At 46.1% G+C, this 21,388-nt stretch overlaps 1 protein-coding gene across 2 annotated transcripts in view; it reads right to left on the reverse strand.

Annotated features, from left to right (window-relative positions):
• The window catches only part of ARHGAP10 (Rho GTPase activating protein 10), a 264,608-nt gene extending 243,610 nt beyond the window's left edge, over positions 1 to 20,998 (reverse strand). For both annotated transcript variants that reach the window (XM_060178991.1, XM_060178990.1), the window contains exon 1: positions 20,502 to 20,998. In XM_060178991.1, coding sequence (XP_060034974.1) covers positions 20,502 to 20,655 — 154 coding nt within the window. In that variant the 5' untranslated portion in view covers positions 20,656 to 20,998. The remainder of the gene's footprint in view (positions 1 to 20,501) is intronic.
• Positions 20,999 to 21,388: the final 390 nt, after the last annotated feature.

The raw sequence follows: 21,388 nt of genomic DNA on the forward strand, positions 1-21,388 counted from the left end.
TCCTTCCCCCCCCCTCCCAATTTCTGTCTCTGTCAAAGGAAAAAGAAAAAAATGGCCACCAGGAGCCAAAATTCATTCTATGGAGACTGAGCCACAATGATAATCCTAATGCAATAAAATTAATTAATTAACCTCTTTGGACAACTTCTCTATATGCCTGTCAGATTTCCTCATTTTAAAGTCAGCAGTTGGGGGTCCCAAGCAGTGGCATACCCAGTTGAGTACATACATTACCATGCATAAGACCTGGGTTCAAGTCCCAGCTCAGCTCCTGCTGTAAAGCAGGTCTGCAGGTGTCTCTCTTTCTCTCTCCTTTTCCCTCATCTCTCAATTTCTTTCTGTCTTATCAAATTTAAAAGGAAAAAAAACAAAAAAGGGCCACCAGGAACGGTGGATTCGTCATACAGGCACCAAGTCCCAGTAATAACCCTAGTGGGAATATAAATAAAATAAAATAAAATAAATAAAATTAGTGTCTTGGGTGGCCTAGGCGATAGCACAGTGGATCAAGCATTGAAGGCTCGAGCACTGAACTCTGCCTATCTAGCATCCCCAGCATCACATGTGCCAGAGTAATGCTGTAGTTCTCCCTCTCTCCCTCTCTCCCCCTCTCCATCTGCCCTTTCTCTCCTTTCCCTCTCTCTCTAATAAATAAATCTTAAAAAAAAAAAAAAAAAAAAACCAGCAGCTGGGGAGGTGGCTCAGCAGACAAAGTACATACTTTGCAAATCTGAGACCCAGAGTTCAACTTCTGGCACCACATATGCGAGAGCAGTGCTATAGTCTCAGTACCTCTCTCTCACTAAATAAATCTTTTATAGTCTGTCCTAACAAATAATCCTAACCTCCACTTTATTTAAGAAGCAATATTTCTAAGCCTTCCCCTGAACTTCCCACAGAGATAGGTTACCAAGAGGTAAAGAATTTGTCCCCTGGGGGGTCGGGCGGTGGCACAGTTGATTAAGCGCCCGTGGCACAAAGCGCAAAGACTGGCGTAAGGATCCTGGTTCGAGCCCCCAGATCCCCACCTGCAGGGGAGTCACTTCACAGGCGGTGCAGGTCTGCAGGTGTCTATCTTTCTCTCCCCCCCCCGTCTTCCCCTCCTCTCTCCATCTCTGTCTGTCCTATTCAACAACGAACAACATCAACAATAACAATAATAACAACAAGGCTACAACAACAAGGGCAACAAAAGAGGAAAAAAATGGTCTCCAGGAGCAGTGGATTCATGGTGCAGGCACTGAGTCCAGCAATAACCCTGGAGGCAAAAAAAATTGTCCCCTAAAGACATAGAATACCTGCCTCTGATGAAGCTGAAACCCACACACTTCACTTCTCTAAGTAGGTATGTGCCTGCTGCCAGCAGATACAGATCCAGTGGGCAAAGAAGGGTGACTGGGAGGTGTCCCAGCAAGGAGAGCACAAGCTTATTAACCTGAAGCCCCAGGTTCCATGCCTGGAATCTTACATGGCCAGGTCGGTGCTCAATTGTCTTCTCTTTTGCATTAGATAGTGGTTTTGATTTTTTTTTTTTTTTTTTTAAGAAGAGAGAAAGGCTTTTGACACATCACTGCTCTTGAAGAATTACAAGAGATTGGGGGCTAGGTGGTAGGTAGCACAGCGGGTTAAGGGCACATGAGTCGAATCGCAAGGACCAGCATTAGGATTCCAGTTCGAGCCCCTGGCTCCCAATCCTGCAGGGGGTCACTTCATGGGTGGTAAAGTAGGTCTGCAGGTGTCTACTTTCTCTCCCTCTCTCCGTCTGCCCCTCCTTTCTCGATTTTTCTGTCCTATCTATCCAACAACAACAATAACAGTAACAAAAATTGGGAAAAATGGCCTCCAGGAGCAGTGAATTGGTAGTGCAGGCAACAAGCCCAACAATAACCCTGGAAGTGAAAAAAAAAAAATTACAAGAGGTCTTTCCTAAAGAATTATTTTTTTTTTCTTTTTTATGGATCGAATGTCTCAAACTTCAATCTAAGCAATTAAAACTTCAAGTTGATAGACTTGAATTTTAACAATGGGCTCAAATTGTTAATACAGTCCTAATAATGACTTGTTCTTTGAAACATTAAATCTCCTGGGAGTCAGGCGGTAGCGCAGGGGGTTAAACGCACATACCGCAAAGCTCAAGGACCGGCTTAAGGATCACCAGGTTCAAGCCCCTGGCTCCCCACCTGCAGGGGCGTCTCTTCACAGGTGGTGAAGCAGGTCTGCAGGTGTCTTATCTTTCTCTCCCCCTCTGTCTTCCCCTCCTCTCTCCATTTCTCTCTGTCCTATCCAACAACGACGACATCAATAACAACTACAACAATAAAACAAGGGCAACAAAAGGGAATAAATATTTGAAAAAATAAGAAATAGTAAATCTCCTAAAAGCTTAGACCAGGAAGAACAGAAACAACTGATGGCATTACTTTATAATTTACAGCTATGTAAATAGCATAAAAGGACACAAATTATGGTGAGGTCTGGTATGATCCAGCAAATCCTAACAATGGGATTTTCAAAGTTAACCCAAATGCCAAATAATTTGGTCATAGCAATAACTATCTATTGCCTTTTTAAACTCTAAGACAGCAGGAACCTTCCCTTTTCTCTATAAAGCCCATATTTCTCCCAGTCCTGAAACCCGTAGGGTGGGGCTCACTTTCCCAAATGCTCCTCTCAATTTATACCAACTGATAAATGCATCTGCTGATCCCAACCCAATCAATGCAACCAGCACCTCCTCAGCATGTTTCACTTCGGACTGTGTCCAGAGACAGCAGACATGGGATGTCAACCCTCAGCTTCATTACTCTGGTGAGACCTTTCCTAGCTTATAGGACTCCTTAATTCCATTTTGGGTAGTGCACTTCCTTTTTTTTTTCATTAGGAGATTAATGTTTTTTTTTAATATTTTGTTTATTTATTTTTCCTGTTGTTGTCCTTGTTTTATTGTTGTAGTTATTATTGTCGTCATTGTTAGGACAGAGAGAAATGGAGAGAAGAGGGGAAGACAGAGAGGGGGAGAGAAAGACAGACACCTGCAGACCTGCTTCACTGCCTGTGAAGCGACTCCCCTGCAAGTGGGGATCTGGGGGCTTGAACCTGGATCCTTGTGCCAGTCCTTGCACTTCACACTACGTGCACTTAACCCGCTGCGCTACTGCCCGGCTCCCAGGAGATTAATGTTTTACAGTCGACAGTAAATACAATAGTTTGTACATGCGTAATATGCCCCAGTTTTCCACTGGAAATGGTGGTGCACTTCTTAACAAAACCCCAAAACCTAGCTATAGACCTGGGCCCATGAGATAGGGCACATGTACAGAAGTATCTGTAAGTTAGCGGAAAATCTATACCTTAAAGTAAAAGTGCACAATAGTCTGCAGTGAGTCAATAAATGAAGCAAGCCAAGTAGAAAGACCTAAAAAGACACCGTAAAGTACCTAATGAAATAGTTCCTACTTAGACCTAGATACCCTCCTCACCTACCTCCTATTACACTTCCTTCAAGTCACTCCAAAGCTAACCTTGTCAGACAAAGTAAGGACTACAAAAGCTGAATAAGGGCAAGAAACGGGCATACTGTAATGATGACTCTTTAGTCACTAACAGGCCACCCATCGCCTGGGGCCCTAGTTGGGGGATTCCCACACAGACATGATGGGCCTAAACCTCTAACAGATCCCTCTCTCCACCGTCACTGGCATTTCCATCAGGAACAACATAATGGACCCCTTTGTGGGCCCCTATAGGGCCTTGCCTTCAATGTGGATCAATAATGGTAGTGACTGACTGTTCCACACTCCAAAGGGAGTCTGGATAACATACTGCACCTACCACCTAAGGAAGATGGGTCCTGAAATTAGTACAGTCTGGAATGTTCTATCCGTGACCACAAATGTGAGCACAGGCCTACAGGGATGCAGAGGTTACATAGGCTCCTGTGCTAAATATGGGCCCCAGATCAAATTGGCAGGGTTTACAGTTAATATTTATATACTTTTCCCATATTTGGGAGCTACTCTCTTCCCTGATCCAGCTTTATAGTCCTTTATCCAACTATGAAACCATCTCCCCAGACAATAACTGTCAGGCTCAGGCAAAAACTAGTAAAGTCATGGGCCTCTTGGAATATACCTAAAATACACCCACTAGCTTTTTCCAAAACTGAGAGCTCAAATCTTCATCTGCAATATTCTTGCCTTTAGGTTCATGATTAGTCAACAATTTGTTCAGCTTTATATATTAATTTTTTTTCAGCCACCAGGTTCCAGATGCTACCATGATGCCAACCAGACTTCACTAGGCAGACGACCCCCACCCCAGTAGGGAAAGACAGAAACATGCTGAAAGTATGGATCGACCTGCCAACGCCCATGTTCAGTGGGGAAGCAATTACAGAAACCAGACTTTCCACCTTCTGCACCCCATTATGATCCTGGGTCCATACTCCCAGAGGGATAAAGAGTAGAAAAGCTTTCAAGGGAAGGGCTGGGATACAGAACTCTGGTAGTGGGAACTGTATGAAAGTGTATCCCTCTCATCCTATAGTCTTGTCAATATTTCCATTTTATACATAAAAATTTAAAAAAAAATAATTGGTTTTTTTCAACTAATCTGAACTTAATAGTTCCAATGCTAGCTAGCAAACAGAAAGAAAGGATTTTTTAGATCATGGGCAATTACTTTATCTTTAGTGCAAAGGTTCTATTCCTCCTCTCCTCTCAGATAAGAAGGTAGATACTGTAAGTCCTAGAAACTTTCCAGAAGTTATCAAAATTTTCTTCTGGCCAATCAAAATGAACCAGTATGAGTCTTCTGAAGTGAAACAAGAAAATAAGCAGTTTTGCTCAGTGGAAAAGAAAAAGGTACTTTCATTTGAAAAAGAAAAAAAAATTCTTTTAAACTGCCACCCGGGGCTCAGTGCTGGCACTATAAATCCACTGCTCCTGGCAGCCATTTTTCTTTTCTTTTTTTTTTTTTTTGATAGGACAGACAAATTGAGAGAGGAAGACAGACACCTGCATACCAGCTTCACCACTCATAAAGCAGACCCCCTGCAAGTGAAGAGCAGGGGCTCGAACTGGGGTCCTTGTATCTGGTAAGATATATGCTTATCCCCACCTGCAGTGGAGTCGCTTCACAGGCGGTGAAGCAGGTCTGCAGGTGTCTGTCTTTCTCTCCTCCTCTCTGTCTTCCCCTCCTCTCTCCATTTCTCTCTGTCCTATCCAACAACAACAATAATAACTGCAATAATAAAACAACAAGGGCAACAAAAGGGAACAAATAAATAAAATAAAATATTTAAAAAAAAAAAAGATATATGCTTACCTGGGTGTATCACCATCAGGCCCCATATTTAAAAAAATTTAAGTGACCAATATTAATGAATCTTGCTTGAATGTAGTATTCAACTCTAAAAGAGCTAACAAAATCAAGTCTAAAATGGAGGCATTTTACTGTGTCTTGAGGACTGCCTATCCAAGACTTGATTTCTCTGTCCTCTGACCTTGTCTGCTCCTCCTACTTTTTAACATATTCTTTCTCTTGGGTGTGGAAGACTCTCTCTTCCAGTCTTCCATCTCCCGCAATGGCTACTGGTCTGAAACTTCTCTACCCGCCCCTTGAAAGCTGGAGTCCTTTAGGAAAGCAGAAGAGAGTTCACCTAGCAGAGCACATATTCTGTCATGCAAGAGGGCCTGGGCTCGAGCTCCAGCCGCCACACAGCACTCGAGAGAACCTTCACAGGCGGAGGAGCAGTGCTGTGGTGTCTCTCCTCTTTCTCCCTGGAATGCCAAAGTCATGCGGGCAGAGTCCCACAGATAACCCTAGTGACACCAAAATTTAAAAAAAAAAACTAAGAAAAAAAGGGTACACCTGGTTGAGCTCATAATACTTTGGGTAAGAACCTGCGTTCAAGCCCCTCAGTTCCCTCGGGCAGTGAGGGTTAGGGGAATCCATGAGCAGTGAAGCTGTGCTGGTGTCCTCCTTTCTCCTTTTATCTCCCCCCCCATCTGTTTGTACCCAATAAAATATATATATATTTTTTTTTACCAGAGCACTGCTCAGCTCTGGCTTATGGTGGTATAGAGAATTGAACCTGGGACTTGAGAGCCTCAGGCATGAAAGTCTCTTTGCATAACCATTATGCTATACCCCCACCCCAAATTATTTTTTAAATAAAGAAAAAAAGGGGGAGTCAGGCGGTAGCGCAGCGGGTTAAGCGCACGTGGCACAAAGCGCAATGACCGGCCTAAGGATCCTGGTTCAAGCTCCCGGCTCCCCACCTCACCTGCAAGGAAGTCACTTCACAAGCAGTGAAGTAGGTCTGCAGGTGTCTGTCTTTCTCTCCCCCTCTCTGTCTTCCCATCTTCTCTCCATTTCTCTCTTCCCCTCTTCTCTCCATTTCTCTCTGTCCTATCCAACAACAATGACATCACTAACCACAACAATGTTAAACAACAAGGGCAACAAAAGGGAAAATAAGTATTTTAAAAAAGAGAAAGAGAAAGAAAGAAAGGAAGGAAGAAAGGAAGGAAGGAAGGAAGGAAGGAAGGAAGGAAGGAAGGAAGGAAGGAAAGGAAGCTGGTTGTCTTCAGATTTGCCAGCAAGTGCTCTGCCTTTCACCTCTACATTTGCCCTCTGCCTCGTACTATTTCCTAGCTGCATGCTGCGTGTGTTCCTGAGACACGTTCATAAAAGACACCAACTACTGGCTGCGCCCACAGCACATCTCAGAACCACCTCAGCCTCGACAAACCAAAACCAAAAAAATATCTCCTCTCCCCTAGAAAACCTGTTCCTCCAGCTGGACCACCTCTGGGCACAGCTGTTAGCTGGCTAAGCCAAGGGCTGAGGAATCCTGGATGCCTGCTCCCTCAGTCCCCACATACTCTTCAACCTCCTCCTCTGCCATCAAAGCTGCAGCCTGTGGATCCCTCCAGGCTCCAGAATCTGCCTCTTCTGCCACCAAAGCCTCAGGCCTAATGACTCACTCCCACCCACCTTCCAACATCCAGGTGAGTTTTCTTCAAATCCACTTCAGACTCCCAGGCCTGAGAAAGCCTCATTTGCAACGTTGGGGTGAACTGAATCCTGGCTCCAAAGGCTTCCATCACTTCCAGCTGTCCTTCCAATGAAGTCTCAGGTGACTCGCCAGCTTTTGAGGCCCTTCCAGCCCCTGGCCCTGGCCCTGGCCCTCTGTAAACCTGCCCTAGCTCCTTCTTCCAGCTACCCTCATGCTCTCTGGCCTCCATAACGTGCAAAATTTCTCCCCTCCCTCAAACTGGAAAACTCCCAGTGACCTTTTGGTTTCAAATCCAAAGTCATGACTTCCTTGACATCGCATTTGAGCCTCTAAACTAGTCAGTCCTGCTAACTAGGGCCAAGCAGCCCCTTCTTACTCAACAGTGTGAAAGACAATGCTGGTTTAATCTTCCGCCTCTTCCAAATGGAGGTCTAACCTCTGCACAGATATATATACACAGGGGTCAGAGGGTGGCTCACCGCTACAGTGCATACACTTTACCAAGCATAAGGACTTGGATTTGAGCCCCCAGCACTAGCAGTGGAGCAGTGCTGCGTTGTCTCGCACCTAAAACTTGGAGGAGTAGGAGAGAGAGAGAGAGAGAGAGAGATGGGGGGGAGTATACACCAGGAACAGTGGAATCAGGCAAGTGTGTGAAAAACTAGTGGCAAAAAAAAAAAAAAACAGAACAGTACATGAGGGTCTCTTACTTACCTCTGGTCCACACTAGAATTTCGTCTGCCACTTCTCCACTGCCATAACTGAGCTTATGGCAGAGATGATTAAGAACAAATGGCTACATTTTTTTTTCTACACTTAGCTAAAGACATATAGGGTACATACACAAGGATTGCAACAGTTTTCTAAGTGCTGTACAAATAATTAATTGTAGCAACATTTAGGAAGATAAAATTTACTGTTCACATTTTAAAGATAAAAATCAAGGCACAGACAAGTTAAGCAAGTTGCCCAAGGTTACTCAGTACCTCTGAATTCAAAAGCCATGATCTTGAGCCTGTGGACAAGGCTCAGCAGTAGAGCACATGACTGCTGCCCAGGTCCCTAAACTCTTTCCTCAATCCCAGGCACCACTGAAATCCAGAGCGGAGTATAGCTCAGGAAAAATGAAATGAATAACTAAATACTGCCACTACACGTGGAAAAATTCTTACTGTCAGTATTTCACTAGCAGACAGAAAGCTATGTAAATATTTTACTGACAAACACAAATGCATGAGGGTTTGAGTTGCTTGCAGAAGTTAATACCACTGGCAAGTGGCAGTCAACCTCACGGTCAGAAAAAAAAATCTCAGGTTTTGTGCAAAGTATCAGACAGCCTGCACTCCTGCACTCGGAGCTGAGGGGGGCATTTCTCTGGTCAAATTGGTTTCCTCTAATCACGTGCATCACCAAGGCTAATAGATGGGGCGGAAGGCGTACCTCGCACCAGACCAGCAGGTTACCCCTGTGGGAGAAGCAGTGGACCAGGAAGGAGGACTCATACTCACCGGTGAAATATTCAGTGGCACAGGATTAACATCTTCCTCAGGAAGCCCAGGGAGGAAATTCTGGTTCAGCCAGGGAGGCAGGCCAGGCGGGAACTGGTAGCCACCAGGGGCTGATGCCTGCCTACCTGCCTGCCTGCCCACCCACCCTTGGCATCCAGTCTCAGGCTTTTCCAGCCTGAGAGGAGGCTTGTTTAAGGAGAAGAATATCAGCGGCCTGGGAAGTAGCCCAGTGAGGAGAGCACAAGACTTGCAAGCCTGTGGCCTCAGGATTGATTCCCCAACATTGTGTGCTGAAGTGATTTTTTTTTTTGCCTCCAGGGTTATCACTGGGGCTCTGTGCCTGCACTACTAGTCTACTGCTCCTGGAGGTCATTTTTTCTATTTTGTTGCCCCTGTTGCTACTGTTATTATTGTTGTTGAATAAACAGAAATTGAGAGAGGATGGGAAGGCAGAAGGGGGAGAGAAAGATATACACCTGCATACCTGCTTCACCACTTGTGAAGCGGACCCCCCCTACCCCCGCAGGTGGGGAGTCAGGGGCTCGAAGTGAATCCTTCCTTGGGCAGGTCCCTGTGCTTCATGCCATGTGCACTTAACCCGCTGTGTAACTGCCGGGCCCCCTGATGTTCTACTTCTTACTCAGTCATTCCCCCTTTATTTTTAAGTTTTTTTTTTTATGAGAGACAGAGATAGGTAGAGACAGAGAGGAGGAAAGAGGTCAAGCCTTTCTCAAGCATGGTGACCTGTGTGCTCTACCAAGTGAGCCACCAAAGGGCCCCTAGCCTTCTTCAATACTAAGGCATCACCTTGGCAAGTTTGTAAATTCCGTTCCTACATTAAGTAATTAAATAAAAGCAGGCTGTGATTCCGGTTTGCTTGGAGGATGACCACAAGGTACCAACCAGTCCCTGCCATAAAATCAAGTTCACCTGACCTAACCAAATGACAGAGTTAAGGCCACTGCCCGCTAGTAAGTATGAACACCCTTTCTCTCTTTACATCCTACTAGAGCTCTGGTTTCAAAAGAACAAAAAGGCCCTTAATGGAGTTCTGCTTTTTTCAGTTTAGAGAGACAGAGAGGAGAGAGAAACAGTGAGGAGACATGACAGCACTGCTCCTGCTTCACCACTTAAGAAGTGACCCCCCTGCATGTGGGGAGCTGGGGAGACTTGAACCAGGACCCATGTGTGGGTCCTTAAACGTTGTACTTTATTTGCTTAACCCAGTGTGGCACTGCCCAGTCCCCAATATCTCAGGGCTGGGTGGTGACACACCTGGTTAAGCACACACACTACAGTGAGCAAGGACCCGGGTTCAAGCCCCTAGTCCCCATCTGCAGGAGGAAAGCTTCACGAGTAGTGAAGCTGGTCTACAGGGGTCTCTCTCCCTCTCTATCTCCCTCTCCACTCTCAATTTATCTGTCTCTATCTATCCAATAATAAATAAATAAAATTATAAAAAAGAAACAAAAATTTAAATATTAAAAATAGGAGGTTAGGAGGTCAAGCGGTAGTGTAGCAGGTAAAGCGCACATGGTGTGAAGTGCAAGGACCGGCATAAGGATCCCGGTTCGAACCCCGGCTCCCCACCTGCAGGGGAGTCGCTTCACAGGCGGTGAAGCTGATCTGCAGGTGTCTATCTTTCTCTCTTCCTCTCTGTCTTGCCCTCCTCTCTCCATTTCTCTTTGTCCCATCCAACAACAACGACATTAATAACAACAACAACAAGGGCAACAAAAGGGGAAAAAAAGAAAAAAATTTTTTAAAAAGGTTAATTTTAAATGTTCTCTTTTTTAAAATTTACTGTTGGATGGGACAAGAAATGTGAAGGAAAGGAAGTCTTGAGGGGAGAGAGCTGGAGGTTAAAAGACTCAGAAGGGGAAGTCCGGCGGTAGTGGGTTAAGCACAGGTGGCGCAAAGTGCAAAGACGGGCTGAAGTATCCTGGTTCGAGCCCTCAGCTCCCCACTTGCAGGGGGGTCACTTCACAGGTGATGAAGCAGGTCTGCAGGTATCTTTCTCTCCCCTCTCTGTCTTCCCCTCCTCTCTCCATTTCTCTCTGTCCTATTGAACAATGATGACAAGAATAATAACTACAATAATAAAACAAGGGCAGTAAAAGATAATAAATAAATATTTTTTAAAAAATTTATAAAAAGAGAGAGAGAGACTCAGAAGGAAATGTTTTGTCTTAATGGAGATCTAGAACTAATAATTAATCCTAAATCAACCCATCTCTGAATCTACTCTGATTACACAAATTAGTAACAACCACCCCCAGGGGGTCTTATAATTCAAGTTTGCAATCATGGTCTTTGTGAGAAGCTAATAAGAACAGTGTCCACAGTATATCACGAATCGTACACATTTCTGATAACCAAAACTTATCATAATAACTTCCCCTGCCACAAGACCACAGCTACAGCCCTTCTACAGACAGCATATTATTGTGGTTAAGGGTTTTGGAGTTAGACAAATGTGGGTTCACATTCCAGCTCCACCACCGGCAAATTGTGCCATCTGAGCAAGCTATTAACCTCTGTAAGTACAGTGCCCTAATCTATAAAGTGGGGTAAATAATAATGTATCTTGTTGAACAAGTCTTCACATTAAATAGCGTAATGCCAGTGCTGAATCTGGCACAAAGGAAAGCAAATGGTAAATGCTTTATAAAAGTTAGCTACTGTTATTAAAATCACAGGCATTTTAACCAACAATCTTCAAATGCAGTTTGAAATTGCCTGTTTGGGTAGGAAATGTAATTCCATCAAAAGTAGCCAAGTAAAACATCTAAATACCCTTTGTTGGAATCAGAATCTACAAATTTCATATACATATATATACACATATATATATATATACACACACACACATATATATATTCCCTTTTGTTGCCCTTGTTTTTTATTATTATTGTTGTTATTATTGTTGCTGTAGTTATTATTGCTGTTGTAGTTATTATTGCTGTTGTTAATGATGTCATCATTGTTAGATAGGACAGAGAGAAATGGAGAGAGGAAGGGAAGACAGAGGGAGAGAGAAAGATAGACACATGCAGACCTGCTTCAACGACTGTGAAGCGACTCCCCTGCAAGTGGGGAGCCAGGGACTCGAACAGGGATCCTTTTACACCAGTCCTTGCACTTAATTCACTGCGCTACTGTCCAACTCCCAGAATCTACAAATTTCTAAATAATCTGCTGAAACTCCTGAAGTAAAGAGCTGGAAACAGAGATATAACTCAGTGGTAGAACACACATTGTAGATGCATAAGGTCCCAGGTTCAACCCCAGTCTCTCAAAAATAAATCCAAGAAAAACCTAGCAAACTTCTTTAAACTAGATAGACAATGGCAGAGGCAATAAAAGGCAACAATGAATCCCACAGAGCAATACTTCCAGAACAATGTTTCAACCATGAAGCTTTCTTAATTGACAAAAGACACCCTTACCTGTGGTCAAATGGTGACTCTGCTTCCTTACTGCCAAATACAGCCATCCATCACTAAAATTATGATTTATGGTGCCCTAGCAGGATGCACAACCTTTTCCAATCCGGTGTAATTCTTGCCACTTTTCTGACAAAAAGGAAAAGTTGAAGGTGCTAAACAGCTAGAGGAGTCACAGATTTCAACACAGCTTCCTTGGGCATCTGTCCAGGGAAGTTTGAGGATTCCTCTGCAGAGGACAGACTTTCATAACTGCTCTCAGAACATCCTCTCTGCTTCTCTTGCTGGCAAACTTCCCCCCACAGCAAACATGAGTACAGTCAATGACCCTGGAAGGGTTTTCTACATCTTCAACACTGGAGTTAATATCTTCTAACAGTATCACTGTCATCTTTAAGTTTTTGTTTTTGAGGGATTATTCTTATTATTGTTAATTTTGCATGAGGGGCAGGGCAGAGCTACACCTGCTTAAGCACACACACGTTATGTGAAAGGGCCCGGCTTCAAGCCACTACTCGGGGGAAAGGCGGCTGCAGAGGGGAAGCAAGTACTTCAGGAGTCTCTCTGTCTCTCCCACACTCAATCTCTCCTTCCCCTCTCAATTTCTCTCTGTTCTATCAAATAGAGAAAAAAATTGGCCGCCAGGAGCAATGGATTTGTTGTGCAGACACTGAGCCCCTGGTGGCAATAAAATAAATAAGCAAATAAAAAAATGCATGAGCGCCATCAGAGCATTCACTGTTACATACAGTGCCAGGGATCAAGCGAGGGGCTTCACTCATGAAAGTCCTGGGATCTGAGTCATCTCCCCTACCTCTGTCCTAGCCAACAATAGCAATAACAACAATAATAATAACATTAAAAAAGGGGAAAGAACAGCCTCCACGAGCAGTGGATTCATAGTGCAGGCACTGAGCCTCAGCAATAACCCTGGAGGAAAAAAAAAAAATCCTAGCAGGAGAAGGCTTCCAGAGCCTAAATACTGTCTTCCCAGTCACTGGTCCTGCTGATGGCAGGACAAATATGGTCTTAGAGCGAACACTTAGTGTAACTGGTGAGATAGTCTTTGAGCGTGAATCACTACTTTTCAGGCAAGAAAGGGGGCTTGACATTCACATCTCTGCCTGTAATTGTAGTTATGTGAGAGCTTTTGAGTGCATATTCTCATTTTTTTTTCCGGCCAGGGTTATCACTGGGGCTGGAGCTGGCATTAGGAATCTACAGCTCCCGGCAGCCATTTTTTCCTTTCTTTTCTTTTTTCTTCTCCCCCATTTTACTCAGTAGGAAAGAGACAAATTGAGAGGGGAAGGTGAAGTAGAGAGGGAGAGAGACAGACATCTGCACATCTGCCTCATCACTTATGAGGTTATCCCCACTGCAGGTGGGGAGTGGGGGCTGGACTTCAGGACCCTGCGTAGGTCCTTGTGCCAACACCTTGCTCCCTAAACATTTTACATGGACTAATTCATTTAGGCCAGCTAGCAACCCTATCGAGTACATAACAGTATTCTAAGCTCCACTCTGCAGATGACAACACAGAGAAAATTTCCACAGCTTGTTCCTAATCCAGAGAGTGAGTGGCAGGGCTTGACAGCACCTCAACCTACGCTCATCATCTCTGCCACAGTCTCCTCGGCTATTTTAACTACTAAACGTAAAGGGCTGCCACGGATTATTTTGTATATTAATTCTGCAGTCTGCCACCATACTCTACTACCTAAAAAAATTTCCATAAGTCTTCTAGTGGATTCTTTTGTATTTTCTATGTGTACTATCTTATCATCTGTAAACCCCTTTTACTTCACTGCTATGGCAAAAACTTACAAAAAATAGGAAGGGATCATGTTAAGTGAGATAAGCCAGGAGGAGGAGGACAAATACCAAGTGACCTCACTCACAGATGGAACTTAAGAAACAAAGTAACTGAGAACTCAGAGTGAAACTTACTAGATGTGGTCTCTGGCAGCAGAGCCAAGACTTTAAAACGGGAGGCAGGAGGGGGCTGAGAGGAAACCAGGGACCCAGTGCACAATGGTACAGGGAGACCTCAGCTAGCAGTAGGAGTGGTGCATGAACACTTGTCACTGGGAAATAAAGAAAATGTTCTCAAGTGACAACAACTGCTTTGGAAATCATTATTTTCCACAATAAAGTGATTTAAGGAAAAGGAAAAAAAACTAAATAATAATAATAATACACACAAATCTTCCTCCTCCTCTTCCAAGAGTTAATAATGCTCCCAGGTCCTCCTTAAAAAAAAAAAAAAAAAAAAAAAAACCTAAGAGGAAGTGGTCACAGGAGCCCAGCCAATGGGAAGGCAAGGGCAAGGCTGTGTGTCAGAATGACTTTAAGATCAGATGACTCACCAGCAAAACATTCCAAGCAGACATGGCTGGGATGGTGGAGGCCCTGAACAGAAAGAGCCCTGCCTGCAGTCCAGGACCACCTGCAGTGAGGGAAGCACTTCAAGCCTTCAAAGCCTATCTGGGTTTGGATCCCAGCGCAAGCCTGTTAGTAATTATTTTTACAGCAAGTTAACATTCATACTAGAGGCCACCCCACTGCAGTAAAACTCCAAGAGAGGGAGTTTAAGACTTACTCCAAGTGGCACCTGAATTGTCAGGATCCAGGTGGATTTCTTTGGGACAGAGGAAATGAATGAGTATTCTTTTCCATCCAGAGAAAAAACTGCATTTCTGATATACTAGTTTTTTTTTTTTTATCTTTATTTATTGGATAAGACAGCCAGAAATCAAGAGGGAAGGGAGAGAGATTGAGAGACACCTGCAGCCCGGCTTCACCACTCGAGAAGCTTTCCCCATGCAGGTGGTGACTGGGGGCTTGAACCTGGGTCCTTGTGCACTATAACCTGTGCACTTAACCAGGTGCGCCACTGCCCAGCCCCATATATTAGCTTTTTAACACAGCATTTTCAAAGCAGGGTCTCCTTGATATATTAGCACTGGAACTTGGGTGGTGGGTACGGTGAGTCTTATACAATATACTGGTATGAAACTATACTGAAATTGTATAGTACTGTAAACCAATTTAAATAATAAAACAGTTTTCTCTTCTACTTCATTAGGAGCATCAGCACAAAATCTATGATGCGTACAATTAGAGAACCCCACCAAAATTTGGACTTCAACTAGAAAACCCAACTCAAACTGGTTTATATCAATAGATAAGCTATCTAGAAGCAGACACCAAGCATAGAACATTCTGTGGCTCCCACAATGGCATCAAAAGCCCAACTCTCCTATTTCTCTGCTCCAAAGTCCTCACCCTCAGTTATATTCATGGTCCCAGAATGACAGCAGTAGCTCCAGCCTTCACAACTAACATCACAGAAAAGGAGTAAAGAACTCTTTTTACACATCTCCTTCTCAGGGAAAAGGAAACTGATTGCAAAGACTCTGGCAACTTCAGATCATGTTTGATAGGCCAAAATACAATGTCCTTATTCTTTTTTCTAACTAAATAACATTACATTGTAATGTAAGTTAAAGGTATGCATCACTGAAAATCAGAAAAGTTCACCTAGAAAAATCGAATTTCATACACAAAGTATATTTAGTAAGCTGATTTAGAGCTCAACGAGTGTCAGCCTTGTTGAAGATCACACGTACAGTTTTTCACGACTCTCTAGATGATTCTAATTATAAGCCAAAATTGAAAACCACTAAGATGAATCAGGATGGGCCTAAAACCGTTCCTTGAGTCATCTGGGAAGAGGTGTAAAAACTTGAACGGGGGGCCAGGTGGTGGTGCACCTGGTTGAGTGCATATGTTACCATGCTCAAGGACCCAGGTTCAAGGCCCAGGTCTCCCACCTGCAGGGGGAAGCTTCACAAGTGGTGGAGCAGAGCTAAAGTTATGTTTCTCTCTCCCTCTCACTCTCCCTCTCCCTTCTTTTTCCTCCAGAGTTATCACTGGGGCCTCGGTGCCAGCACTATGAATCCACTGCTCTTGGTGACCATTTTTCATTTTTATTGGAGAAGACAGAGAGAAATTGAGAGGAGAGGGAAGACAGAGAGGAAGAAAGACAGACACCTGCAGACCTGCTTCCCCACTTATGAAGTGACCCCTCTGCAGGTGAGGAGCCAGGAGCTCAAACCGGGATCCTTGCACAGGTCCTAGTGGTTTGTATGTGCTATGTGTGCTACCACCCAGCCCCCTACTCTTTCACCCTCTCTACCAACCTGCCTTCTCCAATTCTCTGTGTCTATAAAATAAATAAATGAATGAATGAAAAAAACTGGCCACTGGGAGTGGTTTCTTCAGTGATAACCCTGGTGATAATAAAAAATAATAAAATAAATAAATAATTGAATAAATGTGGGACAGCACAGAGAACATCAAACAAAATCTACCCCTTTGCATTTCAGTTTTCAAAACACTTTGACACTGTTTTCTCTAAGGCTTCCTACAGCAGTCCCATTCTACTACAAGAACTCAGGCTTAAACTTATAGAGCAAAATCCTCTAAGTCTTCCAAATTTCTCTATTTTTCAATGCAGTCACAATTTGGAAAAATTCCCCAAAAGAAAAAACAGAAATTGCCATAGGAACAAGTTCTCTCTGACAGCAAATAGGGATTTGTTAGGAGTAAAAATCAATACCAAAAACTATCAAGGCCAGCTAGAAGTACTAAGACCAACTGCTGAAAGACTTGAATTCTAGCCCTGGGTCCCAAACTTATTTGTGTCTGTGAAAAGAGTAGGCTCACTGATAAAGTGTGTGGGGGTGGGGGGGGCCAAGGGCTCCAATGGGGATCCTTACACTGGTCTTTGTGCTTTGTGCTTAACCCACTGTGCTACTTCCCAACACCCCCCCCCCCTTTTTTTTTTTCCACCAGAGCACTGCTCAGCTCTGGCTTATGGGGGGTGGGGGGGAGTTGAACATTCAAAGCTTCAGGCATGAGAGTCTCTTTGCATAACCATTATGCTATCCCCCCCCCCCGTGAGTCTTTCTAGAACATAATATATGTTCTTGAAAATGACTTTATTAAATTTATGAGGTAAGTATAAATGGTTTATTGTTATTCTGGCAGATACACTTCTCATTTCTGCAGATCGTAATTATCTGAATTACACAGACATCACATAAAAGATTGCCAAAGGTTTGAACTACTGAAAAATCACTGGTTATTCTAGGAAAAGAGAAAAAGGACTAAAATAAACCACTGAGACAAAGACTCTATTGAATTGAGTGAATGAGCTCCAAACTGACCCTGTAAGACAGTGATTTCAGACTCTTCTCTATGGAGCTCCTCCCTACCCCCATGCTATCTCAGAACTCACCCTGCACACAGATGTCAAAATACTTTCTCTCCACTATCTCTTTCCCATTATGTCAAGCTTCTGCTGAAAACCCCTTGGCAAATCTCCAGGGGATAAGTCCACGGTCCCAGTCTTAAGACCCTCCATGAGCAACACTTATCTTCCCATTCATCCATTCTCCTCACATAACACAGGCTTCTGGTTTCCTCTCAGCTATTTCTAAAGCTAATAAGTTTCTACAAGGCCCTGTGTCTTAAACACTCATGAGGGGGTGAGGAGATAAGATAGCTCACTCACTCTGCCATGCTCGAAGACTTGGGTTCAAGCCCCAAACCACCACAAAGAAGCACCATGGAAAAGGGAAGCTTCTTCACAAGCAGTAGAGCAATGCTATGGTGTTTCTCCCTCTCACCTTCTATCTTTAAGAAGGAAACAAATGTCCACCTTGTGTGGTCAAATTGTGCAGGTGTGAAGCCCCAACAAACACAAAATTAAAAAAAAAAAAAGAAAAAAAAAAAAAATATATATATATATATATGCAAAGACTTTCATGTCTGAGGCTCCAAAGTCCCAGGTTCAATCCCCCAAACCGAACCACCACAAGCAAGAGGTGAGCAATGCTTTGGCTTAAAAAGAAAGAGAGAGAGAGAGTTCCTGGCAAACCCTCCCCATTCTAACCTATAACAAACTTATTCCTGACAAAACGAGAAGTTTTTCTTGCTGAATTTTTAACAGTAATTCCAAGTTTCCCTTTTAAAAACTTAACTTTAGCACAGTGCAGACAGGAGTTGAAATATAAACCCTAGATCAAACTGAATTCAACTATAGGACCATCCAATCAAAGATAAAGGGTCTCTGTCTTATTACCTCTTTGCATCTCCAAACCAGTGTTTAGCAAACTACAGATGCTAAGCATCTTCTGATTGCTACATAACCAAGCACAGCATTCATTCAGCTCCTACTCCTTTAAAAACTTGTGAAATATTCAAAACATTAAAATGTCAAAATTACATACATCCAACAAGTATTTAGTGTATGCAGGAGACATCTGAGTAGGCAAGTAAAACCAGAAATCACTCACACCCACAATCCTGAAAAGGCATGAAATCCATTTTTGCAAGACAAAGTGTAAACCATCTCAGCCTATCCACTGGCTGACCCTGTAGATTGTTTTTCTCTCTCCAGCCCCTCCCTCTGCCTCATGTCCTGCCTTAACTTGGCGCCCAGATGTCACAGAAAGGCTCCACTGGTTAGGCGAACTACACACCTGGGCTGCAAGCTCAGATGACCCAACCAAGCCATTTCCAAACAACTCGGAATCTTACGAATGCCTAGAAGGAGGATAAGAGAAACTGAACACAGAAGAATGAAATGGCCTGTCTAGGCATCTGTCCTGTAACCAGGTCTTCACAGTGAAGGAAAATAAAACTCCAGTGGCCCTTGAAGTCTAAGGGCTCTTGGTCTCAGCTAGGAGCTGGGAGTCAGCCTTATAGAGCAAGCTGGGCTGGCGGAGCAGGCAAAGTCTTCACAACTTGCCAACACCATGTGAGCTAAAGCTGTGTTTTCTACCCTCAGCTGGGAAAGAATTTAAGTTAATTAAACACAATGAGAGAAGAGGGGAGAGGGAGAAGACACTCTCTGGCTGCTCTCTTAGGCTCGATTATGAATGGTGCTGCTTATGGTGAAGCATGAGAATTAAAATGCATTAAAACATCAATTCATCAAGAAGTTCTGCATGCAGGGCGGGGACAGTGACTCGCCCCATGCAGGCGAATGTCCTGTTGACTTAAGAGGGGATGCATATAGGCTCCTATCTACCAGTGGCCAAACTGGCTTGCCTCCCTTCCCAGCTCCCTAGCTCCAGAGAGAGCTGCCAGCGGGCACTAAGAAGGGAGGGGGGAGCACCGGTTGCCAGCAAGCTCCAGGAGTCCTTCCCTCCAGTTACACACACCTACTCCACACCTCCTCCCAGGCTCACTCCTTCACATCACCTCCCCTCTCTCCCTCCCTCCTCCCACCACTCACATGCCAGAGAGCCAGCCAGCAGTCAAAGGAGCCCCCCAGATACACGTCCCCAAACGTCCCCAACACAGGGAGTTCCCCATCCACATCGCCCAACACCAAAGAGGTCAGGGGAAGCCCAGGGAACCCTTGGACGTCAGCCAGAGAAGTGGAGTGACTTGCTTCCCAAATTACAAGGCTGGCAAGCCAAATCCTTCCCATGAAAATATATTCCAATCCATGCATGACTTGAATAGTCACTGTCCCCGGCTCCGTACTGGGTACTTGGGACAGAACGCTCGGTATGCGTGTAATATTCCTTCAAGCAAAACTGGGGGAGGGCGGCGCCACTGTGCCGCAAAGGTGATGTTTACAGGCGGCGTTAAAAGGGACAAGCTCCCAACGTGGAGAAAACAAGCAGAGCCAGGAAGAAGCTAAGACTTAGGAGCTGGGGTCCCAGTCTCTCAAGAGAAAAAGGCTCGGGTTATGAGCCACAGGTGTGGTCAGCATCGAGGCTGCAGCAGCGCGTCCTCTCCCTCGAGGAGCTGCCCTCGGCTTTCCTGTCCGATAGCTCCCGCTTCTCCAGAAGCCACGTCCCCGAAGGCCGGAGATCTGGGGCAAGGAGGCAGAGAGCCTGGCCTGGGCGCGATTCCCTGCTGGCGAGTGAAGGCGAGCTGTGGGCTCAGTCTCACCAGCCGGGTCTCGGACCCAAGCCCGGACCCCGACCCCAACCCAGCGCGGGAACAGAGGAACGTGCGCCTCCAGATGGACCTGCCCGCCCGGCCCGGTGGAGGGAGCCGGGAGGCTGCGAGAGCCACCCCCCACACCAGCGCTGGGTGCGTGGCCTCGGGAAGAATCCCCCAGAATCTCCAGGAAAGCGTTCTGGCGCAGTCACGAGTCAGAGCGGTCAACCTCAAATTTCTGTTCAGCAGAATGCGAGCGGCTTTGGGATTCTATAAAATCTGCCCCTAGACTGAGGGAGCCTGGGGCGGGTCGGACGGGAGATGCGGGCACCTAGGGGGTGCCGGCAGAGGCTGCGGCGCACCCCTCCCGAGAGACAGAGAGGAAGGAGAGGTGCTCCCCCGGGCAGCCAGGGGACTGGAGGGGGCTGCGTCCAGGGCCTCCAAGTCTGGGGGGGGCTCTCGCTCCCTCTGGCCGCCAGAGCCCAGGAGCTCGGAGCCGTGCGTCCCGCTTCGGGAAGGGCTCACTTCGGCCCCGCCACGCGCGCCCAGGTCCCCGCTTACTTTTGGTGGCGGCGATGAGGTTCTTGCCGTCCTTGATGAGCTCTTTGATGAACTTGTTGGTCCTCTCGAGCTCGGCTTCGTGGGCACGGATCCGCTCCCTGAACCACGGGCTGTCGAGGTAGCAGTCGCTGAACTCGAGGGGCTGCAGCCCCATGGCCGCAGTGCTCCGCGCCGGGCGCGCACGGCCAGCCCGGGACCAGGCGCCCGCCGCCGCGCTGCCGCCCGAGCCGGGCTCCGGGGCCGCCGCCAGGTGCGGCGCGGCGCGGGTAGAGGAAGCCTGGGAGAGCTAGCAGGGCCGGGCGCGCAGCGAACTGGGCGCGGGCATGGCCCAGGAGCGGACGCAAGCACTCTCGACAGCGCCGGGCTGGCAGGCCCGCAGGCGCGGAGGCGGGCGGGCTCCGCGGCGCTCCAATCCCGGCAGCCCCCGCCGAAGCCCCGGTGCCCGCCCCGCCCAGCCCCGCCCCGCGCCACAGACCCTCCCCGAGGCGTGAGGCCGCCCCGCCCCGCCCCGGGCACCACCCGGGCCCGCCCCGCGCTCCCTGCGCCCCCTTCCTCCCTTCCCTTCCCTCCTCTCCCCGGACGCCTCTTCCTTCTCTCCCCTTGCGCGCTCGCCCCTCCTCTTCCTTCCGAGGCCGCCTCGCTCTAAACTTCGTCCCGAGGCGCCCGCCCCTGCGCCTTCTTTCGGCTCTGCACTTCAGGTTGACACGCAGTCAACTCCCCAAAGCCAGGAGCTCGATCCGGGCGAGGAAAGGGTGTCTTCAGAGCCGACTCTAATCCCCGCAGCCCGGTGACCTGACCCAGAGGTCAGGCAGACAGGGTGGGGGGAGAGAGACGGGACAGCCCCTTTATCTCATTCATTTGGGGATGAGACCCCGAGCCTGGCACGT

Source organism: Erinaceus europaeus, chromosome 19 (genome assembly GCF_950295315.1).
Source record: "Erinaceus europaeus chromosome 19, mEriEur2.1, whole genome shotgun sequence".
NCBI classification, from domain to species: Eukaryota; Metazoa; Chordata; class Mammalia; order Eulipotyphla; family Erinaceidae; genus Erinaceus; species Erinaceus europaeus.